The sequence below is a fragment of the Ixodes scapularis genome, unplaced genomic scaffold, assembly GCF_016920785.2.
Source record: "Ixodes scapularis isolate PalLabHiFi unplaced genomic scaffold, ASM1692078v2 PGA_scaffold12__126_contigs__length_90152505, whole genome shotgun sequence".
Lineage (NCBI taxonomy): Eukaryota > Metazoa > Arthropoda > Arachnida > Ixodida > Ixodidae > Ixodes > Ixodes scapularis.
Genome location: NW_024609838.1, coordinates 88938880 through 88966483, shown reverse-complemented (window position 1 = coordinate 88966483; position 27604 = coordinate 88938880). Strand labels below are relative to the sequence as shown.

The window sequence follows — 27604 nt, the reverse complement described above, 5'->3', positions numbered from 1 at the left end:
TATGACAAGAAGTACCCTGGAGGACTTCGGATGCCGCTGTCGATGCCATCAAGACGAAGTTCCCGCAGGCTGGCTGTGTACCGTATTTACCCGAAAATAGGTCGACCACGAAGATAGGTCGACCACGAAAATAGGTCGACCCCTATTTATTGAGCCCACCGAGAATAAAAAAAAATAATTCAAATATAGGTCGACCTTTCTTTTTCTTTTTTTTAAGGAACAGGGGAAAGTTAGTGCAAAAGAAACAAACCTTTATTTACAGCACTCTCAGCTAAATCACAGGGCTATGTCAAAAACTTATTCATCGTCAGAACTTCCGGACATATCGTCGTCCGAAGCTTCGTCAGCTTGGTAGACATCCTCGCAAATTGGCAACGATGCCTCACTGACACCGTTGTAAAATGACTACAAGAAACGAAAGAAGGTGGAGACGGGTGAGTGACGAAAGACCAAATACAAAGAAAGATACGAGCAACGCTGCGAGCCCCGTGAGCAACACTTGACCCTCTGAAAAAAACAACCTAAAGTACGTCCGTTTTTTTTTTTTTTTTTTTTCTTTTTTTTTTTTTTTTGCGCGCGTTTGCAAGGGAGAGAGGAAGGGAGCGCATAGGAGGGCAAAGTGCATGGCGCATCGCGTTCCTCTTCCTCTCCTTCCCCCCTGCCCAGCGAGGGGAACGCTACAGGCGTGATGGCGCAACCCGACGCCCGAGGAATGTGCGCAAGAGCCGTAGCCGGCGGCCACGGGCTGTCGGCTGCTGCTGTTCGGTTGTTTTTGTGCATCAAAAGCTTTTTGAAACAAGAAGCCGCGCGGCTCTACCGCGACGCGGGCTAGGTGATTGATAGCTCCATACCCTCCGTAGGGTTTCAAATTTTGGTCGCGAATTAGGTCGAAATTCTTTGGTCACGATTATAGGTCGACCCTTAATTTTTGACAACATTTCCGAAAAAAAAAGGTCGACCTATATTCGAATAAATACGGTAGGCCACCAACCTGACGTCATAACCAATGACTGCCTACGAGCTCGTTCATAGTCGTGGCAAAGTGGGCATCCAAAACTGTCGTTGCAGGTTGGAACGCATCCTTGCTACCCTAGGGAGGCTTCTTGGTGTGGCTGGCTTATCCCAGTGCAGCACTGGTTCTCAAAGGGGGGTCCGCGAAACCCTGTCTTAGCAGTGAAGCCCCACAAGAAAAGTTTCTTCCAGCGAAGCTGTTAAGGGCTAATTTCCCCAGGATCGTGTCCGGTACGAAACAAACGTCAGCTCCCGTGGTCCACACAATACTTTGGTTGCCGTTGCATAGATTGCAGCAACTTTTCCAGCCTCGGCAACCAGACAACTGGTTGCTGCCCTCGCTCATAGGTGGCAGCAACATTTCTTCGGAGGAAGAAGAGTGGTAACGGAACGAGCGGCGATGTGCGCAGCAGCGCGAATGGTTCCGCAATCGCCGCGAGGTCGCTACCGCCTCCAGTTCCACTGCGTCGAGCACTTCAGCCTCCCTTGCGAAAGAAGAGCAGATCGCTCGCCTGGAAAGGCACCGCCGAGAACAGAAGCTCCACTGCTCTTCCCTCTTTTTAAGGTTAAGAAGAAACATTCTAATTTTAGGCGAGTTTTCTCGTGTCAGTAAGGGAAGTCTACTTATTAAATCTTTCCCTCACCATGAACGGTGTCCTCCGTCGATCCACAACATCAATAGTTGAGTGCTATAGAACGCCATTGATTTGGTTTTGTCTGGTTGCCACCGGCCGCTTGCACCCACGGAGGCTTGCTCAGCATACGGCAGAGTACAGCATGGCTGCTGGCGGCCTTAATGCATCGAAATGTGCTGTCCTCTGTGTCACTGCAAGAGTGACCCACTCGGTTCACGTTCCAACCCGGAAAGCCCTTCATTTATTTATTTGTTTATACCTAGCCCAGGGGGCGTTATTGTAGGTGGTTACAAGATCGCAATTATTACAATGGATGCTTAGAATACTAACGCCAAATATCGAACAATTGACGATAACGAGACTCTTCTAAAATCGAGAAAAACATGTTAGGAGTTGCACTGTCCAGATGGTTCCCTTTTTTAATGGTAAGGGGCATGAAAGAATGTGCAAAAACATCTGGGGGGCTGGTAATCTCACGAATTTTCATCTCCTGATCATTTCTTTTTGAGATAGAGTCAAACCCACTTATAACAATCCCACATATAATGAACGACCTATCAGTTATAACGACCAACCTTTGAGAAAATATACAAATTCAAGGCCCTACCCGTTAAAATTAGTCCACATAAAACAACCGTTTTTCAAAGCATCATACTGTTACAACAAATGCAAAAGCCACTTTCAAAAAGAAAAAAAAAAATCGTGCTTGCAAAAAAGAAAGAAAGAAAAAAAAAAAAGAGCCTGGTCGCAGCAGTCCGCGAGACGCTCAAGGTCATTTTCACGGCATTGCGACAGGGGAAAAAACAAAACTACAAAAGCAAAAAAGGCCCTCCCGGGTCGCACAGTCTGCTGATTGTGCGGAAGGAGAAGAGGAGGAGAAGGAGGTTCAACTCTCATGCCGTGCTGCAGTTGTTGGTTCTATGTTTGTTTGCAAACTCTGTATGCAACTCAAGAAGAGCTCAGTGCTCGGCAAAAGTTGGCTAGCCCCATCACCATCGTGGCCATTTGTTTACGTTTGCCGTTTTGGTATCACGCACATTCTCTTGCGTCTACGGACTCGTGTCCGTCATTTTAAGCAGGGGGAATTATCCACTAAGAGGCATTATTTAAACGAAAGGGCATCACGCTGGCGAAAAAAGATGACGGCGGAGTAACACTGCGTGGCCTCGGAATCCCAGCCACCCTACGAGCTCGCAAAGTGTTGTTTGAAAAACGACCCTGCCAGAGGCGACGGTGCCGCACTCGTACATGCGCTGGAAGCCCGCCACCTAAAACGCTTTAGACCAAAGCTAGTATTAATTACCTCTGTGGACAGCGAAGAACCATCGTGGGACTAGTTCACAGCATTTAGTGTTGTGGTGGCTTGCGTTTCATAATATCCGTTCTATGAGGTATGTGGTCAATCTTCATTATTTTACTTGCGTGGCAGCAATTTACTTTTTGATTATCTGAAAGCTAAGTCTGTTGTGACCGTAGGCGTCCGAGTGCGACCACTGGTCGCCAGGCAGAAGGAACACAACCACCCCGTGTGACAGCTCGCCAAAAAGTGTCTTTAATCTTAAATCAACAACCGGAAGAAGCTTCGCTTTTGGTAATCCCGCAGCACAACACATGTGGTGCCATCTATTGCCAGGTGTCCTCACTACATCTCCCCTTCCAGCTCGAGGGAACTTTACCTTGTGCTTTCACAAGTTCAGTCTTTGAGGAGGCTTGACTTGCCGCCCCGAACGTGTGACGCGTATATCCGGTGGGGGAGACTGCCGTGTAGAACTGGGCACCACCGCTGAATCGCCTGTTGGTCTTTCGGCAACAGGAACTGACCCTTCTGAAGTTGCAGGCTGGGTGCAAACAAAGTCGCTTGGCTGGCTGGGAGTACTGGGCGTAAACGGCACCAAGTGGCGACGGTTCCGCTGGACAACACCCCTTGGCGTCTCGACCACGTAGGCGCGCGGCCGCTTGGCCGGGCTCAACACCCTAGCAGCACATGCTATATCTTGTACCCACACCTCTTCCCCTGCTTCCAGAGGGCGCAATGAATGGGCGGCGTGACGCCTGTTGAAGTCCTGGCGTTGATGGCTCTTCACGCTCTGGTCCCTGCTCTTGACGAGCTTTGGCGACGGCCACTTCGGCATCAGCGATGCAGGTAACCCTGGCAGCCTGGTCCGGAGACGACGACCCATGAGCAGCTCCGAAGGGCTGTAGCCGGTCACTCCAGGTGTGTCCCGTTACACCAGTAACGCCATGTGCGGATCCTCTGCCTTCACGAAGAGCTCCTTCAGCGTTCGAACCATGCGCTCTGCCTCGCCATTCGCTTGCGGGTACCTCGGACTGCTCGTACGGTGGGCGAACCCATACAAGGCTGCGAAAGAGGCGAATTCCGTTGACGAAAACTGCGGACCGTTATCAGAGACCACAGTCTCCGGAATCCCAAAGCGGGCAAAGGAACTCTTCATAGCCGCGATGACAGAGCTTGATGTTGTGGTCGCAAGACTGACCACCTCGGGGAAACGGGAATAGTAGTCAACCATGACCACGTAGTTGCGTCCTTGCAGCTCAAAGAGGTCAACCCCGATACGTTGCCAGGGGCGATCGGGTGTAGGAGTCCCGAGAAGCGGCTCGCAGCGCTGAATTCTTGTTTGGGCACAACGCTCGCACGTCCCCACCAGTTGCTCCAGCTCGCTGTTCAAGGTTGGCCACCACACTGAGTCACGAGCCCTTGCCTTGCATCTTCCCACGCTTTGGTGGCCCTCGTGGAGTAATGTTAGCATCTCCTTCTGAAGAGTTTGAGGAACCACGATGCGACAGTCCTTCAGCAACAGGCCCTCGAAGGCTGTGATCTTGCCTCGCTCCTTCCTGAAAGCCCTAAGATGAACTGGAACGTTGGACACCTTCTCGGGCCACCCATCCTTGCAGAATCTGAGCAGGCCGGCACAGACTCCATCCTCTGCTTGGTGCTGGCAAAGGCGATCGAGGCGAGAGGATGCAAGACTTTCGATGTCCTTGAGCAGTGACCCAACAAAGAGCTCGACGGTGTCTACTGTGTTGTCGGCAGCCTGTACAGGAGCTCGGGAAAGGGTGTCTGCTGTCGCTAGGAGCTTCCCCGGTACATAGAGAACGTTGTATTGGTAGGCCATAAGCCGCATCCTCAGGTGCTGAATGCGAGGAGGCATGGTGTCCAGTTCTGCAGATCCCAACAAAGTGACGAGGGGTCGATGATCTGTTTCGACATCAAACCTGATGCCACGGACGAACTGGTCTAACCTTTCAACGGCCCATGTGACGGCCAGAGCCTCTTTCTCCGTCTGGCTATACCGGGTTTCTGTCGGTGTAAGAGATCGCGAAGCGTAGGCAACAGCACGACGCTCTCCCGATGGTTGGTCCTGTAGCAGAACGGCTCCCAGTCCATACGAACTTGCATCAGCCGACACTGTGGTATGGTACGAAGGGTCGTACTTGGCCATGCAGACTTTGGAGCTCAACATGCCCTTAAGACGATCAGTGTGGGCACGGGAGCAGCGCGACGGCCGCAATGGCTTACAAACATTGTTTCTTCGTACCTCAGGTCCTACTACCACTCCTGGCTTACTGCGCGTCCCGGTATAATGGTTTCGCCTTCGACTTCATCACCATGGATTCGCTGCCGCAAGTTCCAGTCGGCGATTCCCGCCGACATGATGACGTAAAGCAGGCCACCTGGATCTACGATTCGCCTCGCTTCATCAAAGAAAACCCATCGACATCGACGACGCCCGCAGCGCCAGATGTAAAAGGCTGGCAGTTCAGTGAATTCTCCAGTGGGCACGGGAGCAGCGCGACGGCCGCAATGGCTTACAAACCTTGTTTCTTCGTACCTCAGGTCCTACTACCACTCCTGGCTTACTGTGCGTCCCGGTATAATGGTTTCGCCTTCGACTTCATCACCATGGATTCGCTGCCGCAAGTTCCAGTCGGCGATTCCCGCCGACATGATGACGTAAAGCAGGCCACCTGGATCTACGATTCGCCTCGCTTCATCAAAGAAAACCCACCGACATCGACGACGCCCGCAGCGCCAGATGTAAAAGGCTGGCAGTTCAGTGAATTCTCCAGTGGGCACGGGAGCAGCGCGACGGCCGCAATGGCTTACAAACCTTGTTTCTTCGTACCTCAGGTCCTACTACCACTCCTGGCTTACTGCGCGTCCCGGTATAATGGTTTCGCCTTCGACTTCATCACCATGGATTCGCTGCCGCAAGTTCCAGTCGGCGATTCCCGCCGACATGATGACGTAAAGCAGGCCACCTGGATCTACGATTCGCCTCGCTTCATCAAAGAAAACCCACCGACATCGACGACGCCCGCAGCGCCAGATGTAAAAGGCTGGCAGTTCAGTGAATTCTCCAGTGGGCACGGGAGCAGCGCGACGGCCGCAATGGCTTACAAACCTTGTTTCTTCGTACCTCAGGTGGGTATCCACATTCCTTTGAACCTAAAAAACAAAAACAAACGTTTGCTATTGCTGTTCCCGAGCCCACGGGTGTTTCTTAGTGTGATATTGGAGTACTTGAAAAATTGTCTTCTTTTATTGATGTCGGGTGACGTAGAGTCCAATCCCGGCCCTTTCACACGAACCACGTCGTCACAGTCCACCAAAGGAAAAACTAGCCAGCCCATGGTTAGTATGACAGAAGATAATACTGAGGGAGCGGTTGCACTGACCCAGGCAGAGCAAAACATAGAAATTTTGCGTATGTTGCGCGATCTTCAAAAGCAATCAGCTGAAATAGCAACAGGTAATCAGGAATTAAAACAAAGCATCACTGAAATTAGAAACGGTCAACAAAACATTGAATCTACGCTTACAAATATAGGCGGTAGATTAACAGCTGTCGAAGAGAAGCTAGAGGTGCTAGATAGTGTTGAAGTTGATTTGCGGAATACTTCCAACACGGTAGAAGGTCTTCAAAGACAAAACCAATTATTGCAGACTCGTATTAACGAACTAGAGGACAGGTCACGGCGTGACAATTTGATTTTCCACGGAATTCCTGATATTCAGGAAACGTGGCCACAAACAGAAGAAAAGGTATCAAACTTGTCCAACTGGCTTGGTATTCAGCTAGCCTCGGTTGATATCGAACGCGCTCACCGTTTAGGAAAATTTTCCGGCTCAAGGTGCCGCCCCGTAATAATAAAATTTTCTAGTTTTAAAACTAAAGAAAAGGTACTTCAGGCCAAAGCTAAACTGAAAGAACACGACGTGAGTGTAACTGAGGATTTTTCACCCGCGACGCGCGAAGTACGGAGGAAGCTGACCGAATTTGCCAAAACGATGCCTAACAGTCCCTCCTTCCAGCTGAAATACAACAAACTGTCCGTTAATGGAAAATTATACACGTACGACCCTGTCTCCGATAAAATTTGTGAGTCACGACTTCCGATATCACAATCAGCTACTACCGATACACCAACAACTGTGCCCTCGGGACAACACGCTGCGTCATCCAGGCAACGTGATACGTCAGACACGTAGGGGTTACCGAGGGGCTGTGGTTATCGTGCATCCTTATCACAAGTCTCTATTTTATTTACTAATATCAGAAGCGTTGTCAGAAACCGCACCGAAATTTCTTCTGCTATTGATTCTTGCTCTGCCGATATTGTCGTGTTAACAGAGACATGGCTTAACAGTAACATTCGTGAAAATGAAATATTCGATTTGTCCAATCAATTTCATTTCTACAGACGAGATAGGGAAACGAGGCAAGGTGGTGGTGTACTAATAGCGATTAAAAAGGAATTTGAGTCATTCGCACTTCATATTGCGTCATGCTTAGAGATTATATGGGTGTCTGTAAAACTAGCTCATTGTAGAATGGTTGTCGGGGTTTGCTATCGCCCCCCGAATGATTCCTCTAGCTTTGTTACTGAGCTCTATGATGCCATAAACATCGTTATCACACGGTACCCAACATCCCCTGTATTCTTGCTGGGTGATTTTAATTATCCAGGAATCAAATGGTCAACGTCCCCCCCTTCACTAAATTCGTCCTCGTCTGTTTGCCAGGAATTTATTGAGTTATGTTCATACTTTCACTTTACACAGATTATTTCCGAACCAACCAGAGTTACACCGACAAGTGCGAACCTGTTAGATTTGGTATTAACTACTTGTCCCGAGTTATGCTCAGAAGTAACATACATGCCGAAAATAAGTGATCACTCTCTACTAAATTTTTCTGTGACTATTCCTGTAAAAAAGTTTTCTAATAGAACTAAAGTGATACGTAATTATCCTAATGCTGACTTTAACCAAATCAATGATGAACTGTTTTTATTTCTACAAGCGTTTCTAAACGGGTTCGAAGCACGCTCAGTTGAATATAATTGGAAGCTTCTAAAAACGAAGATGACAGAGCTTGCTAACCGTTTTATTCCAGTTCGTGTAATCTGTTATAATCCGCAAGCACCATGGTATAATTCATTTATCAGGCGCCTTTCCAATCGAAAAAAACGCATGTATAGAAGTGCAAAAACGTCTAGTGACCAACATCGATGGTCTCTATATCGTACCTCGGCTGATGAATATAATTCTGCAGTCAAATCGGCGAAGGAAAATTTTGTAACCAACACATTACCAAATATGTTGCTGAACAATCCAAGAAAATTTTGGAATGTAGTGAACCCGGCTGATAGTTCGCGAATTGTACTAACGAATTTGGACGGTGAACCAATTGATGACAAACAGTGTTCAGATACGCTTAACAACGTGTTTTCCAGCGCTTTTTCGTGTGTTTTTTCTGACGTTTTGCCTTCATTTAGTAACCCTGAGTATTTACCCATGTATCCTGTGCAGATTGAGACTGATGGTGTTGCCAAAATTATTGACTCTCTCAAACCTTTCTCCTCCTCTGGTGTTGACTGTATTACTCCCATGTTCCTAAAAAACACGAAAGCCTATACCTCTGTCGCCCTCGCTAAAATTTTCCAGCAATCCCTCAATTCTGGTGAGCTCCCGCAGGACTGGAAAATAGGGAGGGTGGTTCCCGTGCACAAATCTGGCGACAAGCACTCACCCTACAACTACAGACCCATATCAATCACTAGCGTTCCTTGCAAAATTCTAGAACACATACTTTTCTCCCATATCGCAAACTATCTGGAATCAAATTCTTTTTTTCACCGCGCACAGCACGGCTTTCGCAAATCTTTTTCGTGCGAGACACAACTGGCTTTATTCACCCATAAGTTGCAATCTATACTCGATAACCGATCATCCGCCGACTGTATATATCTGGATTTCGCGAAAGCATTTGATAAGGTATCTCACCAGCTCCTCCTACTAAAACTAAAAGAAATAGGTATTGATATTAACATACTAAAATGGCTTGAATGCTTTCTCACACATCGTCAGCAATTTGTAACCGCGAATGAAGTCAGCTCTCTCCTTCACCCTGTAATATCTGGCGTACCCCAAGGTACTGTACTTGGGCCATTACTTTTCCTTGTCTATATTAACAATCTACCAAACTGTGTATCATCTTCGATTCATCTATTCGCAGATGATTGTGTTCTTTACCGGGAAATAACCTCTATCAATGACGTGCATGCACTTCAATCTGATATTGACGCTATCACTTCTTGGTGCAAAACGTGGCATATGACACTAAATGTTAACAAGTGCAAATTCATGCGAATCTCTCGTTGTTCCGCTAACTTACCTTCATATCACCTTGATAGTAGTCTACTCGAAACTGTCGAATCATACAAGTATTTAGGCGTCCATATTACTTCTAATCTTAGCTGGCAAATTCACATCGACTCCATTACTAACAAGGCTAACCGTATGCTTGGGTACCTAAAACGCAACTTTTACTCGGCCCCTACTTCTATTAAATTACTGTTCTACAAAACAATTGTGCGCTCACAACTAGAATATGCTTCAGCGATATGGGATCCTGGCATCGGAACTCTCGTTAATCAGTTGGAAATGATTCAAAATAACTCGGTTCGATTTATATATTCTAACTACCAACGAGCTGCTAGCGTATCCTCCATGAAATCTAACCTAGGTCTTTCTTCCCTATCGTCACGACGCAAAAACGCACGACTTTGTTTGTTCCATAAAATTTTCCACCACACCACTTTACGCGGTGAACTGTTAACATCACCTTCATATATGTCGTCACGGATGGATCACCCACATAAAGTAGGAGTCATTTCATGCAACACTAATTCCTTTTTTTATTCCTTCATCCCACGTACGTCTAGTGACTGGAACCACCTTCCCTCTCTGATAGCCACTATTACTAATTATGATTTGTTTCAATCTGCCTTAAAAAATATATCCCATTGATTATTTAACTGTATTAGTAGAAGACGTTGTGTTTGCCGGTTTCAGGCTAGTGGACTATATACCGTATTTACTCGCACAATGAACGCACTCGCGTAATGAACGCACCCCCCAAGTCGGCTCTCAAAATTTCGACTTTTTTTTTCACTCGCGTAATAAACGCACCCCCAACTCGGACGTCAAAATTTTGACCCCCTCCCCCACGAGCGCGAAATGAACGCACTTTTCTATCCTGGTGCAACGAGGTCGCGAATGCATGGGCAGCCTGGGCGAACAAAGCGCCTTGCCAAAGGCGTTAAAAAAAAATCGCAAAGATCTAACGGAAGCAAGAAACAAAACATAAAAAGGAGCTCTTTTTTTTTTTTTTTTTGCACAGCGCAGTTTGGATTTAGGGTTCGCGGGCCGCCGCGCGCAAGGATGTAAGAAAGAGAAGCGGAGAAGCGCTCTAAGCGAACGAAACAGCTCGCGAAAGGCGGCAAAAAAAAAAAAAAAAACACAACTAAAAAAAACAAAAAGGTTTTTTTTTTTCTTTTTTGCACAGCGCAGTTTGGTTACGGGGGGTCGTGCGCCGCGCGCGCAAGGAGGTAAGAAAGAGGAGCAGAGAAGCCCTCTAAGCAAACGAAACAGCTTGCAAAAAGCTGTAAGTAAAAAAAAGAAAAGAAAAAAAAACAACCAGGAAATTAAAAACAAAAGAAAAAGCTTTTTTTTTTTTTTTTTTGCACAGCGTAGTTCGGTTATGGGTGTCGTGCGTCGCGCGCCGCGCGCAAGGAAATAAGAAAGATAAGCGGAGAGCCCTCGCCTAAGCAGACAAAACAACTTGCAAAAGGCGGCAAAAAAAAAAAGAAACAAAGAACTAAAAAAGAAAAAAAACAAAGAGGATTTTTTTTTTTTTTTGCACAGCTTAGTTTGGTTACGGGATCGGGCGCCGTGCGCGCAGAGATAAGAAGTTACTTCGATCTTTCAGGATGAAAGGTCCGTTCATTATGCGAGTAAATACGGACCGGACGCAAAAATTTTACTTCGCGTAATGAACGCCCCCCTAACTTTGCAGCGATTTTTCAGAAAAAAAAGTGCGTTCATTCTGCGAGTAAATACGGTAGTATCAAAGTGTATTAATCATTTGTAACCATTGTTTTTTTTTTTTTTTCTTTCGTGTATGCTTTCCCAATTATTATTCCATTTTACTTATTGTATTTGCTGTACCACTCCCCTCTATAATGCTTCATGCCTTGAGGGTATTTATAAATAAATAAATAAATAAATAAAAAAGGCAGACTGCTGACTGGGCCCCCAACACCATGCACTGTTCTTTTGGAGAAGAGCACGAATCGGCGTAGTCATGTCGGACAGGTGAGGAAGAAAACGGCCTACGTGATTAGCCATGCCGAGAAGTCTCCTGACACCACTGACGTCCGCTGGGGCCTCCAAGTTGACCAGGGCCTGGACCTTGTCTGGATCGGGGCTGATACCGTGTGCACTGACTGTGACTCCCAAGAACCTAACAGTGGACGCTGAAAAGACGCACTTGGCCCTGTTCAGTTTCACTCCGGCACTGCTCAGGCGACCCAACACTGTTGCAAGACGCCGGTCATGTTCCTCTTGGGTGCGTCCGAAAACCAAAATGTCATCGATCATGTGGACGACTCCGTCGAGACCCTCCAGGATCCTCCCCATTTGACGTTGGAAATACTCCGGAGCGGAGCAAATTCCAAAAGGAAGGCGACAGAAGCAGTATCTGCCGAACGGGGTAATGAAGGTCGTGAGGAGCTGGCTTTCGGCAGATAGCTTGATCTGGTGAAAACTGGCTGTAGCGTCGAGCTTGGAAAAGATCCGTGCAGGACCCAGACGTCCCAGGATGTGCTCCACCGATGGGAGGACGTGACGCTCCCGCTGGACCACCTGGTTAAGGCGTGTGAGATCGACACAGATCCGGTAATCTCCAGAGGACTTGGGGACGACAACGATACCAGAACACCAGTCTGTCGGATCGTCGACTTTACGGATCACACCGTCAGCTTCTAGCTTATCCAGTTCTTCGCGGACAATGTTATGAAGGGGAATCGGAATGCGGCGAGGAACGCTGAGGGAGAACGGCTGTGCTCCTGGCTGGAGTCGAATCACTTACTCGTCCTTCTGCTCACCCAACCCTTCGAAGATGTCGCTGTGAAGAGGGCTCTACTGGTTGAGACTGGAGAGGGCGTCAACAAACTTCACCATACCAGGAAACCCCAAAAGAGGCGGGTCTTGCGACGGCAGGACGTAAACCCGCTCCACTACCGACTTGCCTTTCCAAGTCAATGTGGCTTGGAAGGTACCGAGAACTGTCAATGGGTGATTGCCCGGTCCAGTGAGTTGCCCTTCAGGCTCTTGGAGACTGCGAGGTGCTTTGGGAAACGTGCTTGGCACCACCGTGACTTCGGCTCCGGAGTCCACTTTGAGGTCGACGTCGTACCCGTTGACGGCGACCTTGACAAACTTCGCTCGGCCCGCGGTCGAAACGGCATGTAGATGAACTGTGTTCAAACTTCATTTCCGCTTCTCGCAGACATCTTCGAAGTGACCCAGGCGTCGACAGTAGTGACACTTGGCTTGTCTAGCCGGGCACTCGTTACGGGGGTGCGCTTGACGGCCGCAGAATCTGCAGTTCTTGCTGCCTTCTCTCGGCGACGACGCCGAGTCTCGCTTGGGAGACGTCTTAGGGGCCGGTTTCCGTCCTTTCTTCACACGAGCTTCATCCAGCTTGAGCTGCTCAGGTGCGACGGCAGCTGTCTCGTCACGAAAAACGGTCGCCCGCGCCTTGACGGCGTCTTCGTGGATGCGTGCTTGTAGCCGGGCCATGGTGAGGGTCGGACAGCGGCAGAGCTTGTCAGAGAGTCTCGAGTCGAGAAGTCCTACGACGAAGCGGTCTCTAACGAGCCTGTCCTCGACCTCTGTGGACGGATAGTTGCACTTGCGGACGAGTGCTCGAAGGGCCGTGTAAAAACTGTCGACGGTTTCCCTTCGTTCCTGGACCCGCCGGTGAAAAAGCACGCTCTCGTACACTTCGTTCGGTGGATGCACGAAGTGCGCCTTGAACTTGTCTGTTACCGCAGCGAAGGACCGCCATTCCTCTGCGGTGAGGCCCAACGTCTCAAGAACACGCCGCGCCTCTTCGGATCCCATAGTGTACAGTAACGTCCGCACCTGAACTTCGTTCGACGCTTGGTAGAGGCCTGACGCAAAGCTGAAGTCTTCGCATTGTAGAAACCATTGCGGCCACTTGTCGGGGTTTGCGAAGTCGAATTTGGGCGGTGGAACCAAGCTCGGGAGTGAGACGACGGGGGCGGTGGCGGCGGCAGCTTCCGTTGTTCTCTCCTGCGACATGACGAGGAACGCAGCGACGGTGACGAGAAGACGGAAAGCGTAGCAGCGTGCGACGCGGAGACGACGAGAGGCAGGGCTAGCTGTAAGCATAGCCGCAGCGAGGAGGACGTCAGACCGGGAGGCCGACCACTTCTGACACCATGTTGTGACCGTAGGCGTCCGAGTGCGACCACTGGTCGCCAGGCAGAAGGAACACAACCACCCCGTGTGACAGCTCGCCAAAAAGTGTCTTTAATCTTAAATCAACAACCGGAAGAAGCTTCGCTTCCGGTAATTCCGCAGCACAACACATGTGGTGCCATCTATTGCCAGGTGTCCTCACTACAAAATCTGCCTTTGCCTTAGCATTGTGTAAACAGTTTCTTTAAATCAAGAGCTGGCAGACTGAAACTGCCAATACCAGCAGTGGGATTATCCTCATTTAAAACGTTTTAAAGGGAAGTTTAGATATAACGAACTGCTGATAAAACGACCACTTTTCTCGGAACTATCACGTTTGTTATAAGTGGTTTTGACTGTATAATGCGCAGAACCTTAATATTGTCACGAATGACAAGTGATGAGGAACTGAGGAAATGGAACGTTTAATGGGGCAAACCTGTGCCCTAAACAAAAAGGAAGATACGTGCGTCGGCGTAACAGCAGGTTCGAGCGCTGGGGCGACACTGACGTGGCTGGCCACGCGGAGCCCCTTTTTTTTGTACACGCTTCTGCAACTTTCGGCTTAGAACATTCTAACCTCAAATCAGCAAGACGGTTCTTGAATCTACCAAAATATCAGATTACAGCGTGAACAAAAATGTGTCGTAAAATAGTTTCTGTTTGGGCGAGTTGGTGAACGTTTGGATACACGGTTTTACGCAAAAAAGACGGACACAAGAGATGTGCTCTTGTTTGTTTCTCTCTCTTGTGTCCGTCTTTTTTGTGCAAAACCTTGTATCCAAAAATGTGTCGGCGCAACCGGGAATCGAACCCTGGCCTTCTGTGTGGAAGGCAAGCACGATAACTGTTACACCACGGGCGCGCTGCCTAGTTGGTCAGCTGCACTCGCGGCAATATAAGCGTTTTGTCAATACCATTTTGATCACCGAAAATATTGTAAAAAAAAGTGGCTGCATCTCCACGTGGTGAATGATGTTGATTGGGGCAAAGCTTTGGTGGTGCTGATGATACTGATTTTATTGTTCACAGGTAGTGCTGATGGTGCCGATATGTTTTTATTGCTCATAGGCAGCGTTGAGTTCCGGGTTGCGTTTTGAGTTCATTATTACTGCTTTATGGTCGGCGAAATGCAGAGCCAGTGGTTCTTCTAGTGGATCAGCTTGGATCTGCTGGAAGTCATGGGAACGCATCTCCACTGCTTAAGTCAACGGTCCATGCCAGGAAGAGAATGTGTGGTATGGATCGTGGTTATGTACGCATTTGAGCATTTGACCGCAGCGCCCTCTCGTCTATAAACGTTGAGCAAATGCATGCAGAGTTTAACGCGATTATATACGCATTTGACTGCAGCACCCTCTCCTGTATAGACGTTGAGCGGCTACATGCAACGTTGGAGTGTAGCATTGTGGTTAAGACGTCTGCCTCGTAAGCTAGCGGTCCCAAGTTCAAACCCCATGCAAGCGTACATTTCTTTTTTTTTTTTTTTTTTTTTTTTTAAAGTGGGTTGATCTTGGAGGCAGTGCGATTGATGTGAGCGCGGACGCTGGACAAGGCTAGACCCTAAGGAGCTCCGCCCCTAATAACTTGAAACATAAAAATTTTCTTCTTTGACTGGGAGATTCCATCCAAGTTGACTCTTGATGTTTAAAATGCTGGAGCAGAAATTATAGTTGCCACTGACAAAACTACCTGCCCTTTTTATTCAACAACAAAAGAAAGGGTATGAGGAACAATATGATGATGATGATAATGTGCCTATGTTGCCAACTCAAAGCTGAACACAACAGAAGTGTGGGGATGAACGGACGAGGGCATTTGCGAACACCCCTTTGCAAGCCCGGGACCTGGTCGCGCGCCCGCGTTTCAGTCATCCCAAGTGCCAGGGGGAAATCTCTTTCTGGACACAGACAAACGTTTACAGACTTCTTCTGGGCATATTTGAGATCAAGCTTACAAACTTTTACTAATGTGCACCAGCTTGCCTGCACATTGACCATTTTGGAGCCCAGCTGTTAGGCACCCGTTTCCGGCTTAAGCGGCGTCGCCGTCACCGTCGTTGTCGTCGCCGCCAGCGTAACCGCACGGTGCATTATGGGAAATGTCCCATAATGCACCGCGCAGGATCCTTGTGACGTCACGAGGGTCCCGCGCGGTGCATTATGGGACATTACCCGTGATGCACCGCGCGGGGAGTCCCCTCCCCCTCCTCCTGCATCATAGGAAATGTCCCATAATGCACTGCGTGAGGGGGGGAGGAGAGGAGGAGAGAGGAGGAAAAAGGGAAGAGAGGGGGAGGATGTGAAGGAGGAGGGGAGCAGGAGGACGAGGAGGAGAAGGAAGAGCAGGGAAAAGGAATGGCAGGGACGATGAGGAGGAGGGAAAAGGGTATACCTTCTCAGTACCCTTCCCTCCTCCTCCTCAAAAGCTGCGCTCCAATTCGGCATTACAGGGAGTTTCAATTTGCACCTACTGACAAACATTTTATGATTTGAGTCGACACTTATGAATGTTTGCATCAAATACATTGTTTTGTGACTGTTGCTCCCCGCAGGGGGCACCTGTGAAAGCAGGTGTTTGGAGAGTGGCGTCTCCACGGACCCCGAGCCATGCGGGTTCGTTTGCCCACGTCTGGCTGTGTGTGGCTTTCCCGTGTCCGGGGAAAAGGGCATCCTGGTGGTTGAGCTGAGCCCGGGGTAGGTTTCGACCCTTCGGGGCCCCCCGGGTGAGGCAATACACCACTTCGGCCCCCGCTTCTCGTAGACGGGAGTCCTGTGAAGGCCAGGATGATCCAGTCTAGTCGCCTTTTCTTCTACTGTCCCCTCCGATCTTTCACTTTTACCTTTCCTGTTTCTTTTACTTCTCTCTTCCCTTACTCCCTTTTCACCCCTCTTTGGCCTCAAGGGCTAACCTTGGGTGACGATGGAGCTCTGTCTTGACCCACACTTGGGTATAGTTTCCTGGCAGCACTGTTAGCGTAATGTCTCCAGCCAAGCCCTTCTTGTTATGGTGCGTTACCTAACCCCTTGTTGGGCTCAGTGGGTGGGCGGTGCACCGCGGATTCTGAACACTCTTTGCCCTCTTATGGCGCCCCACCCCTCCAAACCCCGTTCAGGGCACGTCCTTAAAAGGCACTGCCCTGAACAAAAAACCATTGACAAAGAATGTGAAGTAGAAACATTTACTAAGTTTTTTATCGTTCATTCGGTGGATGAACAAAAACCTGTTTCAAAGCTCTCACCTTTTATTGTAGCGAAGGTGCTAGCAAACCTTGTAGGGTTTTCCTACAAGGCTAAAAAACAGCACACTGGAGATCTTCTTGTGGAAGTGAACACAAAAAAAAACAAAGTGACGCACTCCTTAAACTGACTACCATCGTTGACGTGAAGATGTCGGTGAGCCAATATCATCCCATTTCATCCTGCTCTCCTTGTGGGAGAGAATCCTCTAGTCTCTTTTGAACGAGTAATAGAATTTCTTAGTAGTATTAGCATTTTACACCGACTCTAGCCTTTTGGCCATCCTTTTGTAAAACCTTTCCTTTAGTACAATGATCCTTACAATTAGTTTGGAGCAGATGGCCTCGTAGTTTTTGCGCCATTAACCCCCAAAATCTCTCTCTTGTGACTGTTGCTATCTGTCTCAACTCTAGCGCCTCCCGAATGGCATACTTGTTTCTTACTCTTTCCCAGGTCGTTGGTTTTATTTCTCTGGTCCCCTGAAAAACGTGTCGGCGAGGTTCTGCTGTACGATGAGTCCTTTGATCGTATTTAAATTGCCACGCCGAGCGAGCGTGTGCGTGGCCGTGCTTGGCTTTTGCACGCACGGTTCACTTCCTGGGAGCAGACACTTCTTTTATCTATTCTTTCAATTTAGCGTTTTCATAAGTTGGAGAACCTCGTCGTCTGATTGAGTTACGGACGTTTTACGCCGAATGTTCCACAGGCCCACGCGTGTACATAAGGGGCTCCGCGTGGCAAGTCAGTCTCGTCCCAGCACTCGATCCTACCATTACGCCGCCATTGATGCCAGCCGTCTTCTATTGCACACCCCGTTAAACATTTCCTTCCGTTCTTCATCAATTGTCTTTCGGGACAATAATATACGGGATAATTTTTTCGAGACATTGCGCTATTAGAAAGATGATTGCAGTCATGAGATCTTGCTTGGAGAGTGAAACACTGCCCCAAAATACATGCAAAAAAAAATAATTTATTTTTGTTTTGTAGCATCTATTTTATACAGATGCGAATTTTCTAACCATGCAAGTTAGTAAATACAGACTAATAGCATTGTGTCATTTATTTAGGTCAAACAATAAAAATGTAGGTGCAAAAAACTGGTCACTCACCGCAGTGGGGTATATATGTGGTAAGATGCGAGTACACCATTGGGAAATATTGAATAATGGCAATTCACGTCTGTTGGTTTCAATTTGAGACACAACCTTGGAATTGCGTGCTTCGAACCACATACTTAGCTGCGACTTGTCAATTGTCGAGAAAAAAGACATACTCCACATTTAACTTTTTGAGGAGGCTTAGTTCTACTTTCCTGTGGCTTGTACGTTTCGGGTTTTCTTTGCCCAGAGAATGTTTTTGGTCTCTGTGTTCAACAAAACCAATTGTTTTCTCAGGGCGTTTGATGCCCCTGTGTTCTTTACTTTATCTAGGGACGTAATTTTTTTGGCGAGATGTGATGCTCTAAAGCGATCTTTGGTGAGTTTTACCCGATGGACAGCTTTCCTCCAGGAGAGCAATTTGTTCCCGCAAAACATTTGGTGATGCACTTGATAGTATCACTCTCAGTCTGCCGTCGCTCGCAAAAACAAATTGGGGTGTGTATGAGCCTAGAACTTAGTCTGCCTCTACGGGTGACTTGTCTCCCAGCTGTAGACGAGCAATAGAGCCAGTGCAGTACAGCCTTTCACATGCATCACGCGTGAGCTGGTATCGATGCTCATCCAGATGGAAACGTGCAGTGCTGGGGATCGAGGTTCTGCAGTACGAGCTTTGGCTCCACTAGCCCACCCGGCCACCGATCCCCCTGCGGTTGCACACATTTGTGGGTCACCTCGACAAAAATGTAGATCCGGACCCGTGTCCGCAGCCTTCCGCAGTTTGTCAAATCTGGTTGATTTTTATTCGCACCTGCCAGTTGAGTGTGGGTATCCGCATGGACGTGTAAGAATTATTCTGAGACCATAGTGATAAAATGATAAGCAAGAAATGAGGATATATTATAGCCAACAGACGGTGTCTCGTCCAAGCAGTTGCAGACATCTGGCCCAAAGAACTGAAGGACCATCTTGGGGTGCATTGCCTTTGCAGCAACAACGACATAAAAGTCTGGCGCACGCCAGGCTACTACCTTGAGGCAGACTCATCATTGGAGGATGCCGAAGGCAACGTCAAGTCTGGGCCTTGAAGAACCCCCGTCCTGCCAAGTTCCCGCTCGATCAACTCTGCATGCCCGGCTTGCCATGTTCCCGCTGCATTTGCTTGGCCTCCGAATGCTCTCTTAACTGCAATGCTGCTTCTGCTGCTCTATGGGCTCTTCGTCCCGTCTTCCTTGGTTGCATTGCCTCGAATTTGCCCTTGTTTGTCTCTGTTTGTGTTGACTGGTACTAGAATACCGTGATGCGATCATGCATTTAACGGGGGTCGAGTGCACTTTGCCGTACCTGCCAAGTTGAGGTCTCCGCTGTGGAGGAAGGTAGCAGTTTCAACGGTTGCTTTAGAAACGGACGTGTGTTTGGAGAACTACAAACATATTTTGTCAGGTTGGGTGGAACTTTATGAAATGGACGATAGTGACTAGCAGGATCACGGGCAGCCCTGGAACAGTGGGGTCCTCCACCGCTCTGCCGTGCGGAGGAAACTTGTTGAAGGACTCCGCGTGATGGTACCCATGTGCATAGAATGGGCAATGAAAGATGTTGAATGGAGCTTTGTGCATGGTTTGTGCTAGACAGCTAGAAGACTATTGCATCGGTGAAATAACATAATCTGTCCGCTGCTAACTAGACTAAGAGCAGTGGTATAAAGCCTTGGTTTTGTTGTGTAGTCTCGAAGCTGAATGTGTGCAGCATGGTGCAATGGATGCACGTTCCCCGTTGCTTTCTGTTTGGTAACCTCTCCCTCCCCTCCCCTCATCAGCGACCACACCGTCCGAGTCTGGCAAGTCAGGGGCAGCACGGACCTCTCGCCGGACAGCTGAGGACATCCCATCATTCCACCGAGGCAGCTTTTGCACCGTCCGCCAATTGTCTTTCATTTTGGGCTGACCTGGTTCCTTCTTGAATGGACACTGAAGAGCACACAACTGCATTTTTGCTAGACTTTTGTTCCATTTAGAATTAGTTTCCAGTCTGAATTCAAGGTAGTTTGAATTACTTTGACTTCAATAGTAGTCAATCAATTATAGTTTGGTGCTACGAGCTACACCACGAGTTGCGAAAACGTGTTGCTACAAATGCCTGGCTCTCAGAACTGGAGGCTGTGAGTTGTTAGCATTTTCTTACGAGACCTTATACTGTAAACGACTTATTTTTCCTTGGCTCAATAGTTCGCCATTGAGGTCAAAGTTGAAGTTTTGGAAGAATTTGTGGGTTCTAATTTTTGTGACGCGGTGGGATCTCAATATAGATTCCAATGTGTTTACATTTTACCAGAATTGTTCGCAGGACCCATTGTTCTCAAAGTGTAGGTGATTCGCAGAATTCGCGAAAATTAGGTCCTTGCGAAAATAAAGTCGTTTACAGTATATGGACAGTCTAAAACATTTTCAAGATTATTATTTAAAAATATTTGTGCAGTTTATTTTCTAAAAATTGTAGTTTTAAAAGAAATTTGGCGATGCCACACTCAAGTTAGGCAAGAGAAATGCTTTTTCAGTGTTCATTTGGGAGGCACTTTTAATATACATTCCTCACCAAAGTCATTTTTTATTGCAATCAAAGTTTCATCTTGTTTTCTTTTGTTCCATTAATGAAACATAGTACTACTTTTTGTTGTTCATTGACAGCTGGCTTGTGACAGCTAGTGCCAAGTTTGGTGTCTTGCAAATGCTGCGGTTTTTTTCTGCACATTGCATCTTGGTAGTTATGCCACATCATGTTTCAGCTATTTATATACACACTATTTATTAATATATTGCGGTGGGAGAGGAGGTTGGAACCTCAGGTGCATGTTGATTTTAGTGGGATAGGGAGCTGTGCAAAGCTTTCCAGTTTTCCAAACTTAGCAGAGGTTATATTTTCACTCGGAAGACCTCAAAGATCATTCCTTAATCAGAACATTCCATGCTGCAAGAAATGCACTTATGTTTCTTTTAATGTGTAGGAATGCAGAAAATGCGTTAAGGTGTCGTTTTAATGCTGCTTTTATTCACTGCTTGTGCGTGCTGCCTTAGTTATATAACGTATGGGCGCCGACCGATTTTTCGGATGCTGATAATTCGGACCTAAAGGAGGAACTGTGACCTGCCCAATAGGGGGAGTGCATATTCACGACCAATGTTTCGAACAGCTTCAAGTCTGAAAGTGGTTTTTCGAACAAAATCGTTGCAAGTGATCAGCAGAAAACACCATTGAGAAGGCCACCATTCTGGATTTTATGTTGGCTGTGCATGGATTACTTGGTTTGGCAGCTCTGCCTGAGTACATTCAAGTCCAACCGCTAGGCGACACTATGCTGTGGCTTTTTTTTTTTCTTTCTTTAGCTTGTCATTACCATTTTGCTTTGTTTATTCGCCATTCTGCTGTCGATCTCGTCTGGGTGAATTGTGTTTTCGAACCACGTTGGCTTCGACGTCATAGCCCCACTTCCGCCACCGCCAAGTGCCGCTAACAAAGTACTCAACCATACCGCTAGGAAAGAAGGCAGCGATGCTCAAGCTAATAGAAAGTGGCCCAATGCAAGCATAAACGTAACCTGAAGCAAGGTAATTGTGACGGCTTTTTTAAGCAGACTTAGATGTAATAAAGGCAAGTTTTCTAATCTGCTGATTTTTCGACTGCTCTCTTATTTGCAAGTCTTGGGTCCCTGCGAAATCCAAATAATCGGTCGGCGACTGTATGTTCAAAAATCCCAACGTATAAAGTAGTATGCATTTATTTTATTTCCAAGGGGAGTGCAGAATGCAGTTGGTACGCGTTTCAACAAAACATTGTTTGTTGGGAGTACAGGAAAGAACCCGTGTTGCCTGAAGCGTGGCTGCATGTCCTGAAGTGATGCATTCCACCGCATGTACAAAGTGTAAAGTAGCAGTTAATAAAACACTACTAGAAATTTAGGTGACTCAATTCCTAACTGCATCATGCCTCTGTCCAGCCAAACTGGAAATACTCTGGGTGGAACCCAACCAATAAAAACATCCACAAAACTCTGTGTCTTGTATAACTAGAATAAATTCTAGTACTAAATATGGAGTGCTTTCAGGGCCTGATGATATTCTACTGGTGTGAAGGCAAGGTCTCGAAGAAGGCAGGTTGTGTACCCAGATAGGCATTGTTTGTTAAGCTCCTTGTCTGCTCCAGCACTGACGTAGGCATTTGGTGCAGATTGGAAGTGGGAATCTTGTACGGCTCATCAGGCTCCCCTTGCATCCACTTTCTGGTTGGAGTGGTTGGCGACGGGCATTGCCTCCACTTTCCAATGAGTGGCAGCAGTGGCTTGTAAGATAATCTAAAATTAAATAACTGGTTATTTCATTAACCAGTTGTTGGAATACCCAGTTAAATTGCTCAGTTATTGGGTTATACAAATATTTGTATGTGCATTATTTTTTACCGGATCGAGATTGTCTGGCTGAAATAAAGGTTTGCCCCAGCAGCTTCCCCCCCCCCCCCCCCCCCCCAAAGTTTCAGCTCTGCCACCTTCATGTTTTGACAATTAAGTGGGATCTTGAGAGGTCATTCCCACTTTTCCAGCAACATTCTCGGGGTCTCTGATGAGAAAGAAAGGGAGCGCTTTTCGGATTCTGATCATTCTGTGTTGCAGCAATGGCGTCCCTGCTTTGTGCCCCAGAACAGTTGCCCGAGTGTTTTGGTCCTCAATGATAAAGATGCCTCCCCAAGTGTAACCCGCTTAGTCATCCCCTTACAGAGCAATTCCCAAATCGCACGGTGACCGCTGGGATTTCACCTTGCGGAGTCGGCCTGGGAATTGCCTCTGTCACCTGCTTTTGGTACGGTAAAGGCCCGTTCACACGATGCATTTTTCTCGCGCATCTAGTGTCGCGAAACGTAGTTTCGCGAAATGGTTGCGCCGTCTGAACGAGTCCGAAAAGGACGCGCGCATCTAAAAAAAAGTTCCGCGCACACCTCACTTCTGGAGCGAGCTTTTGCTGAAACTTTGCCGAGTCCAGGGTTGCCAGGTGTTTGAACTCCAACCCGCCAAACGTCTACGAGATCTAGCCCAAAAATAGCCGAATGTCGATCCAGAAAAATAGCCCAAAAATAGCCCCAAAAAAACTTATCATTTGAAACGTTTATTTTGAGCAGAAAAGACACATGATACATTTTTATCCATCAGATGCCCCAGAAATGGCGTCCCTTGCACGTTCGGCGAACTTCCTCAAACGCTCGTACAAGCGCATGACAACATACCTTCCACTTACAGTGTTCTAGAGGGGGTTGTAGTGGCAAGAGCGCCGGCCGCTTCGTGAAGATTTTGCGCGTAGACGGCACCATGGCGCTGCTGTTCTGTGCCCTAGGAGCGCGCCCCCGTCACCCCCATCATCAGCGCTGTTCGGCGCTTACTACTGTGGTTTGACTGGAGCTTTTCGCGGTGCGAAACAACTGCTAATGTTGCTCTGTATACTCTGCTTCACCTTATGATGTACTGCAGGAAAGGCTACAAGCGCGAGCTCCTTGCTCTGGGGCACATCTCGGCGGCACAAGCTCTCGTGAATTAAGAGCAGCTGCCAACGCTTTGAGCTCGCGCTTCTAGCCTTCGCTGCGGTACAACATAAGGTGAAACGAAGTATAGTAAATTGTAGTTCTGCCTTTGGACCAATGCCTTAGAGTGTGTGCTTCCTCTACTTGAAATATTCGCGTGTTTTGAGGGAGATTATTTAATTAATATCGACTCGCCCCCCTTCCCAGTACTGACACATCGTTCAGCAACGCTATCACTTGGGCTGCAGGCTTAATAGCTGCGAAAGAAGTTCTACGGTGCTACATTTTGGAGAAGCGTACCACGTCACCCTCGTCGTCTTCTTCGTTCATCGCACACGTGCCATTAATTCTCCTAGGGCACAACTCCAGCGCCACTCGCGGTATCTACGTCGACCGTCTTCACGCGCTTCATTGTAAGCGGGCGCCGCTCTTGCCACTACACCCTCTAGAACACAGTGCTTGGTGACCAGAATGACGTCCAGGGAGAATTATGCAGAATTCAGACAACCTAAAGAATGCGCAGAACAGGTGTTGTCAAGGCCGCAAGGAATCGCGCCGTCACTTGTTGAGATGGAGGAATAACAGCACATGCTTGCATTCGGAGGTAAACAATTACACAAGGCGCGCAAAAAGAAGAATTTGTTTGCTGTCGCAAACTTATCAGGGTTTAGGGACTGAAGCACCAAATGTTCACGTAACTTACTCTAAAAAACAGGGTGTCGAACCGGAACCGAACCGAACCGAAAACCGGAACCGAATCGGTATTTTTTCCGGAACTGAACCCGAACCCGAACCGTTATATTGTTATCGCGATGAACCCGAACCGGAACTGAACCGGAAAAAAAAAATAACGAATACCGGCTCATGTCAAAACGGTTCGGCCACGCGCTGTTGACAATGAATGTGCTATCAATGCCATTTGTTTTTTAAGTGCCGTTAACTGACACACACCTCGCTTACATATTTTTCTTCTCCACTCAGTCTTAGGAATATAAACGCTGCATCCATGAATCTTGACAAACGCTGCATCCATGAATCTTGACAGAGGAACCAGTATTGCGCTGGTCGCGGCTTGCACGGAAGAAAAATAATTAAAAAGCTGTGCAAAAAAAAAAAAAAAATCGCGTCACGGGATTTTATTTTCCTACAATCTCGTAAATCCTAAATGCTGCTGTGTGCTCATTTCATAACACGTTTCTAAAACGCGCGAGTTCTTAAAGCTTGCTTCCATCGGAATGAGAAAAGAAAAGGCTGTGGAGTTTGATAATAATGCATCCGGTTTCGTATAGGCATTTAGAAGCTAACATATTTGGGAGACAGCGAACTCTTCTATTTTAATATTTATCCTATTACGTCCTTCTGGCGTTGCGTTCGGTGAAGTGTTTTTCATATTCCGTATCTTGTTTAATGAAAACTTCTTTAAGGGTCTAATTTGAGTTACCGAAGGCTAGTTCAAATAAAGAAAGCTGTATTTTCTCCCCACTGTTCCTTCAATTGCTTACACGCCGAGGTGGCGGTATAGTTAGCGAGTTCTACTTGTAAGTGGGTTTGTAAGGAGGTCGCGGATTTTACAGCTACTGCGTCGGACCCAATTAGATGAAGTCCGAATGCGTAAACGTCGGTGAGGTAACCTTTGAGTGCACATAAAGAAACCATTTCTGGTAGAAATACCTGAGCCTTACACTACGATGTATCCCGTTTCGTATGTGCTGATTTCAGATGTTTTATTTGTAATTTATTTTGATGTTGCAATTTGTCATTTATAATTTCCGAACCGGTTCGCGGACCGAATTAATCGAACCGGAACTGAACCGGAACAAAATAAATTTACCTAAACCTGAACCGTAACCGAACCCGTTTTTTTTTTTTTTCGGTTCGACACACTGCTAAAAATACATTCGAGCTTATAAACCCAAGTGCTTTCAGGCATTTTGGTTCCAGCACAGGTCAGAAATTGCCCAATGCACTGGTCAGAAATAGCCCAATGCTCAAGTTAGAAATAGCCCAATACTAGCCAAATAGCCAACTACCATTTTTTCCCGCCAACTGCAAATAAAACTAGCCCAATTTGGCTATTTATAGCCCAACCTGGCAACCCTGGCCGAGTCCTGTCAATCACTCTGAGGGCGCCGCCAATGGCCGCTCAGAAACGCTCTCACGTGGCCTTTGAGGGCGGAGCGAGCTGTTTGAGAAGACCACTGCACTGCCGGTGTTGTAGCCGAGCCAAATCCAAAAAAAAACCGAAACGACGAACGATGGATACTGCCGGCGCTTCCGCAAGCACTTCAAGCACCACTGAAGGAAAAGTGAGTAGCGTATCGGAAACAAATCCAGCGATGGACGAAGACGGAATTGGTGATGATGATAATTCGGGTCTATTTTTAGTCTTAATTAAGAAATAAAACCTTGAGACAAGGAAACAAAAAGGGACGTACACAGTACCAACGTTCCAGTTCCGTATCTCCTCGGCGCGCCTGTGGGGAGGAGGCGGCCCGGCGCGGTCCCCGCCACCGCAGCGCTGCGGTCGAAGGTTGCGCCATCAGGACGATCGCCGCTCCCTTGCGCGCAATGTTCAGCACGCCTACTGCAGCCCGGGATCTCGGCTGATTTCGCGAGTAACGCGCTATTATTTTAATTTCGGTCGTTTTTGAACAGAAGGTAACTTGCAAGTGATGTAACACCGAAAATAATACGTACGTGCAAGCGGTTCAGCCATGGCCCGCAGCGGTTGTCACTATGCTTGGTTGCTCACGTCGTCAATAAAAACGAGCGAGACGATGATCGTTCGCGCGGTCGGTATGAATTTCTTCCATATATTCAAAGAACGCACGTAGTGATTTAATGTCGCGAAAAAAAAGCTGCGCGTCGCAATCGCGCCGTCCTGGGCATTTTTTTGTTTTCTTTTTTGTCATACAAAATATATCGATCTTGCCTATGCTATTTTAGAAGATTTGCTCAACTTGCAATTTAGTAAAGTATCTACAGAAACTGCTCATTCACAACACATTACACAAGCCGTAACACAATCAATTTTATTTTGCTAACTCGCAAAAAATAAAAAAGGGCTTCAAATCACGCGCAAAACAAAGCCTGTTACAGTTAAAGCTCCACTATACAAGCTTGGCCTTTTTCCTTTCTCTTTGGGCCCTTATGGCGCTATCGTTTTCTTGGCACTTTTTGCGCGCGAAAAAGTGCATACGTGTCACCAAATAGAAGTGAATAACCTCGGCTGTGAATTCATGAAGATGTTGTGGGCAGCCAACAGAGTTGGTGCCACTCTTCATTAGGGAATCTAAAACCTTCCAAAAAAGATCACCAAAAGCATCTTCCTTGCATGCTTCCTTGCAGGCTCAGTATGTACTCTGCAGTGCCTATGCAGGCAAAGAGCCGTTCAGACGGGTACACCAGACTACCTGTGGCATAGGCACGCTCAATTACGAGTACTGCCTCAGGAGGCAGATCATCTTGCACACCTAGAGCTTTTTTTTTACAGTTGTCGCAACTTGTATTCTTCTTTAGTTTGAAGGCTACATACCCTGCTAAATAGTAAAGAGCTGTTTTTTCTGGTGTAGGAGCATTGTACATATGGTCATTACCACTGTTAGGCATATCATTGAGAGGTATGGACATAAGCTGGTCCCAAACATGTTTTTTCAGTGCACTTTTCTGCAAAAGTGCCTCGCGTCGTTTCTCCCCGAGACTCTCAAATGTACTGAGCAGAACACGGTCGCTGCCTCCCTCGCAGTTTTCTTTGACAGCTACCTTGACAGGGGTGTAGAGGGAAAGCAAGCGAAATAGCTGGCTGAACTTCGTCACCGTGGGGTGATCTTCGTCTCCTCCAAAAGACCTCGCAAGCCCGAAAAACCTCTGAAAAAGCAATAAAATGATACAATAGGTTTCATAGCTCCAGAAAAATTAATGCGAAAGTCAAATTACCTCAAGTGGGTCCTGATTCAAGCTTGCCGTCAAGACGTAGTTGACACCTCTCTCATGTAGAAAGCTGATTAAAGATGCAACAGACATCAGTGTTACACGAAGAGACTCAATAGTCTGCTGAGACGCAAAGAGCTTGATTGTCTTCTTTGCTTCGGTTTGGTTCATCATTTCCAGGAACCTTTCCAGAAACTGCAAGAACAAAAAAGGCGGTGCGACAGGTCATTTGGCACTCTGGCCTGGACGACAAGGCAAAATAATTTGTGAAGC

General features: G+C 47.3%; 1 protein-coding gene across 4 annotated transcripts in view; it reads left to right on the top strand.

Annotated features, from left to right (window-relative positions):
- Positions 1-21791, top strand: part of LOC8037389 (kinesin-like protein KIF21A) — a 265745-nt gene extending 243954 nt beyond the window's left edge. For 2 of the 4 annotated variants that reach the window (XM_040212128.3, XM_040212130.3), the window contains one exon: positions 18831-21791. In XM_040212128.3, the coding sequence (XP_040068062.1) occupies positions 18831-18927 (97 nt within the window). In that variant the 3' untranslated portion in view covers positions 18928-21791. The remainder of the gene's footprint in view (positions 1-18830) is intronic. The other 2 variants (XM_040212131.3, XM_040212129.3) reach the window with 1 other exon arrangement.
- Positions 21792-27604: the final 5813 nt, after the last annotated feature.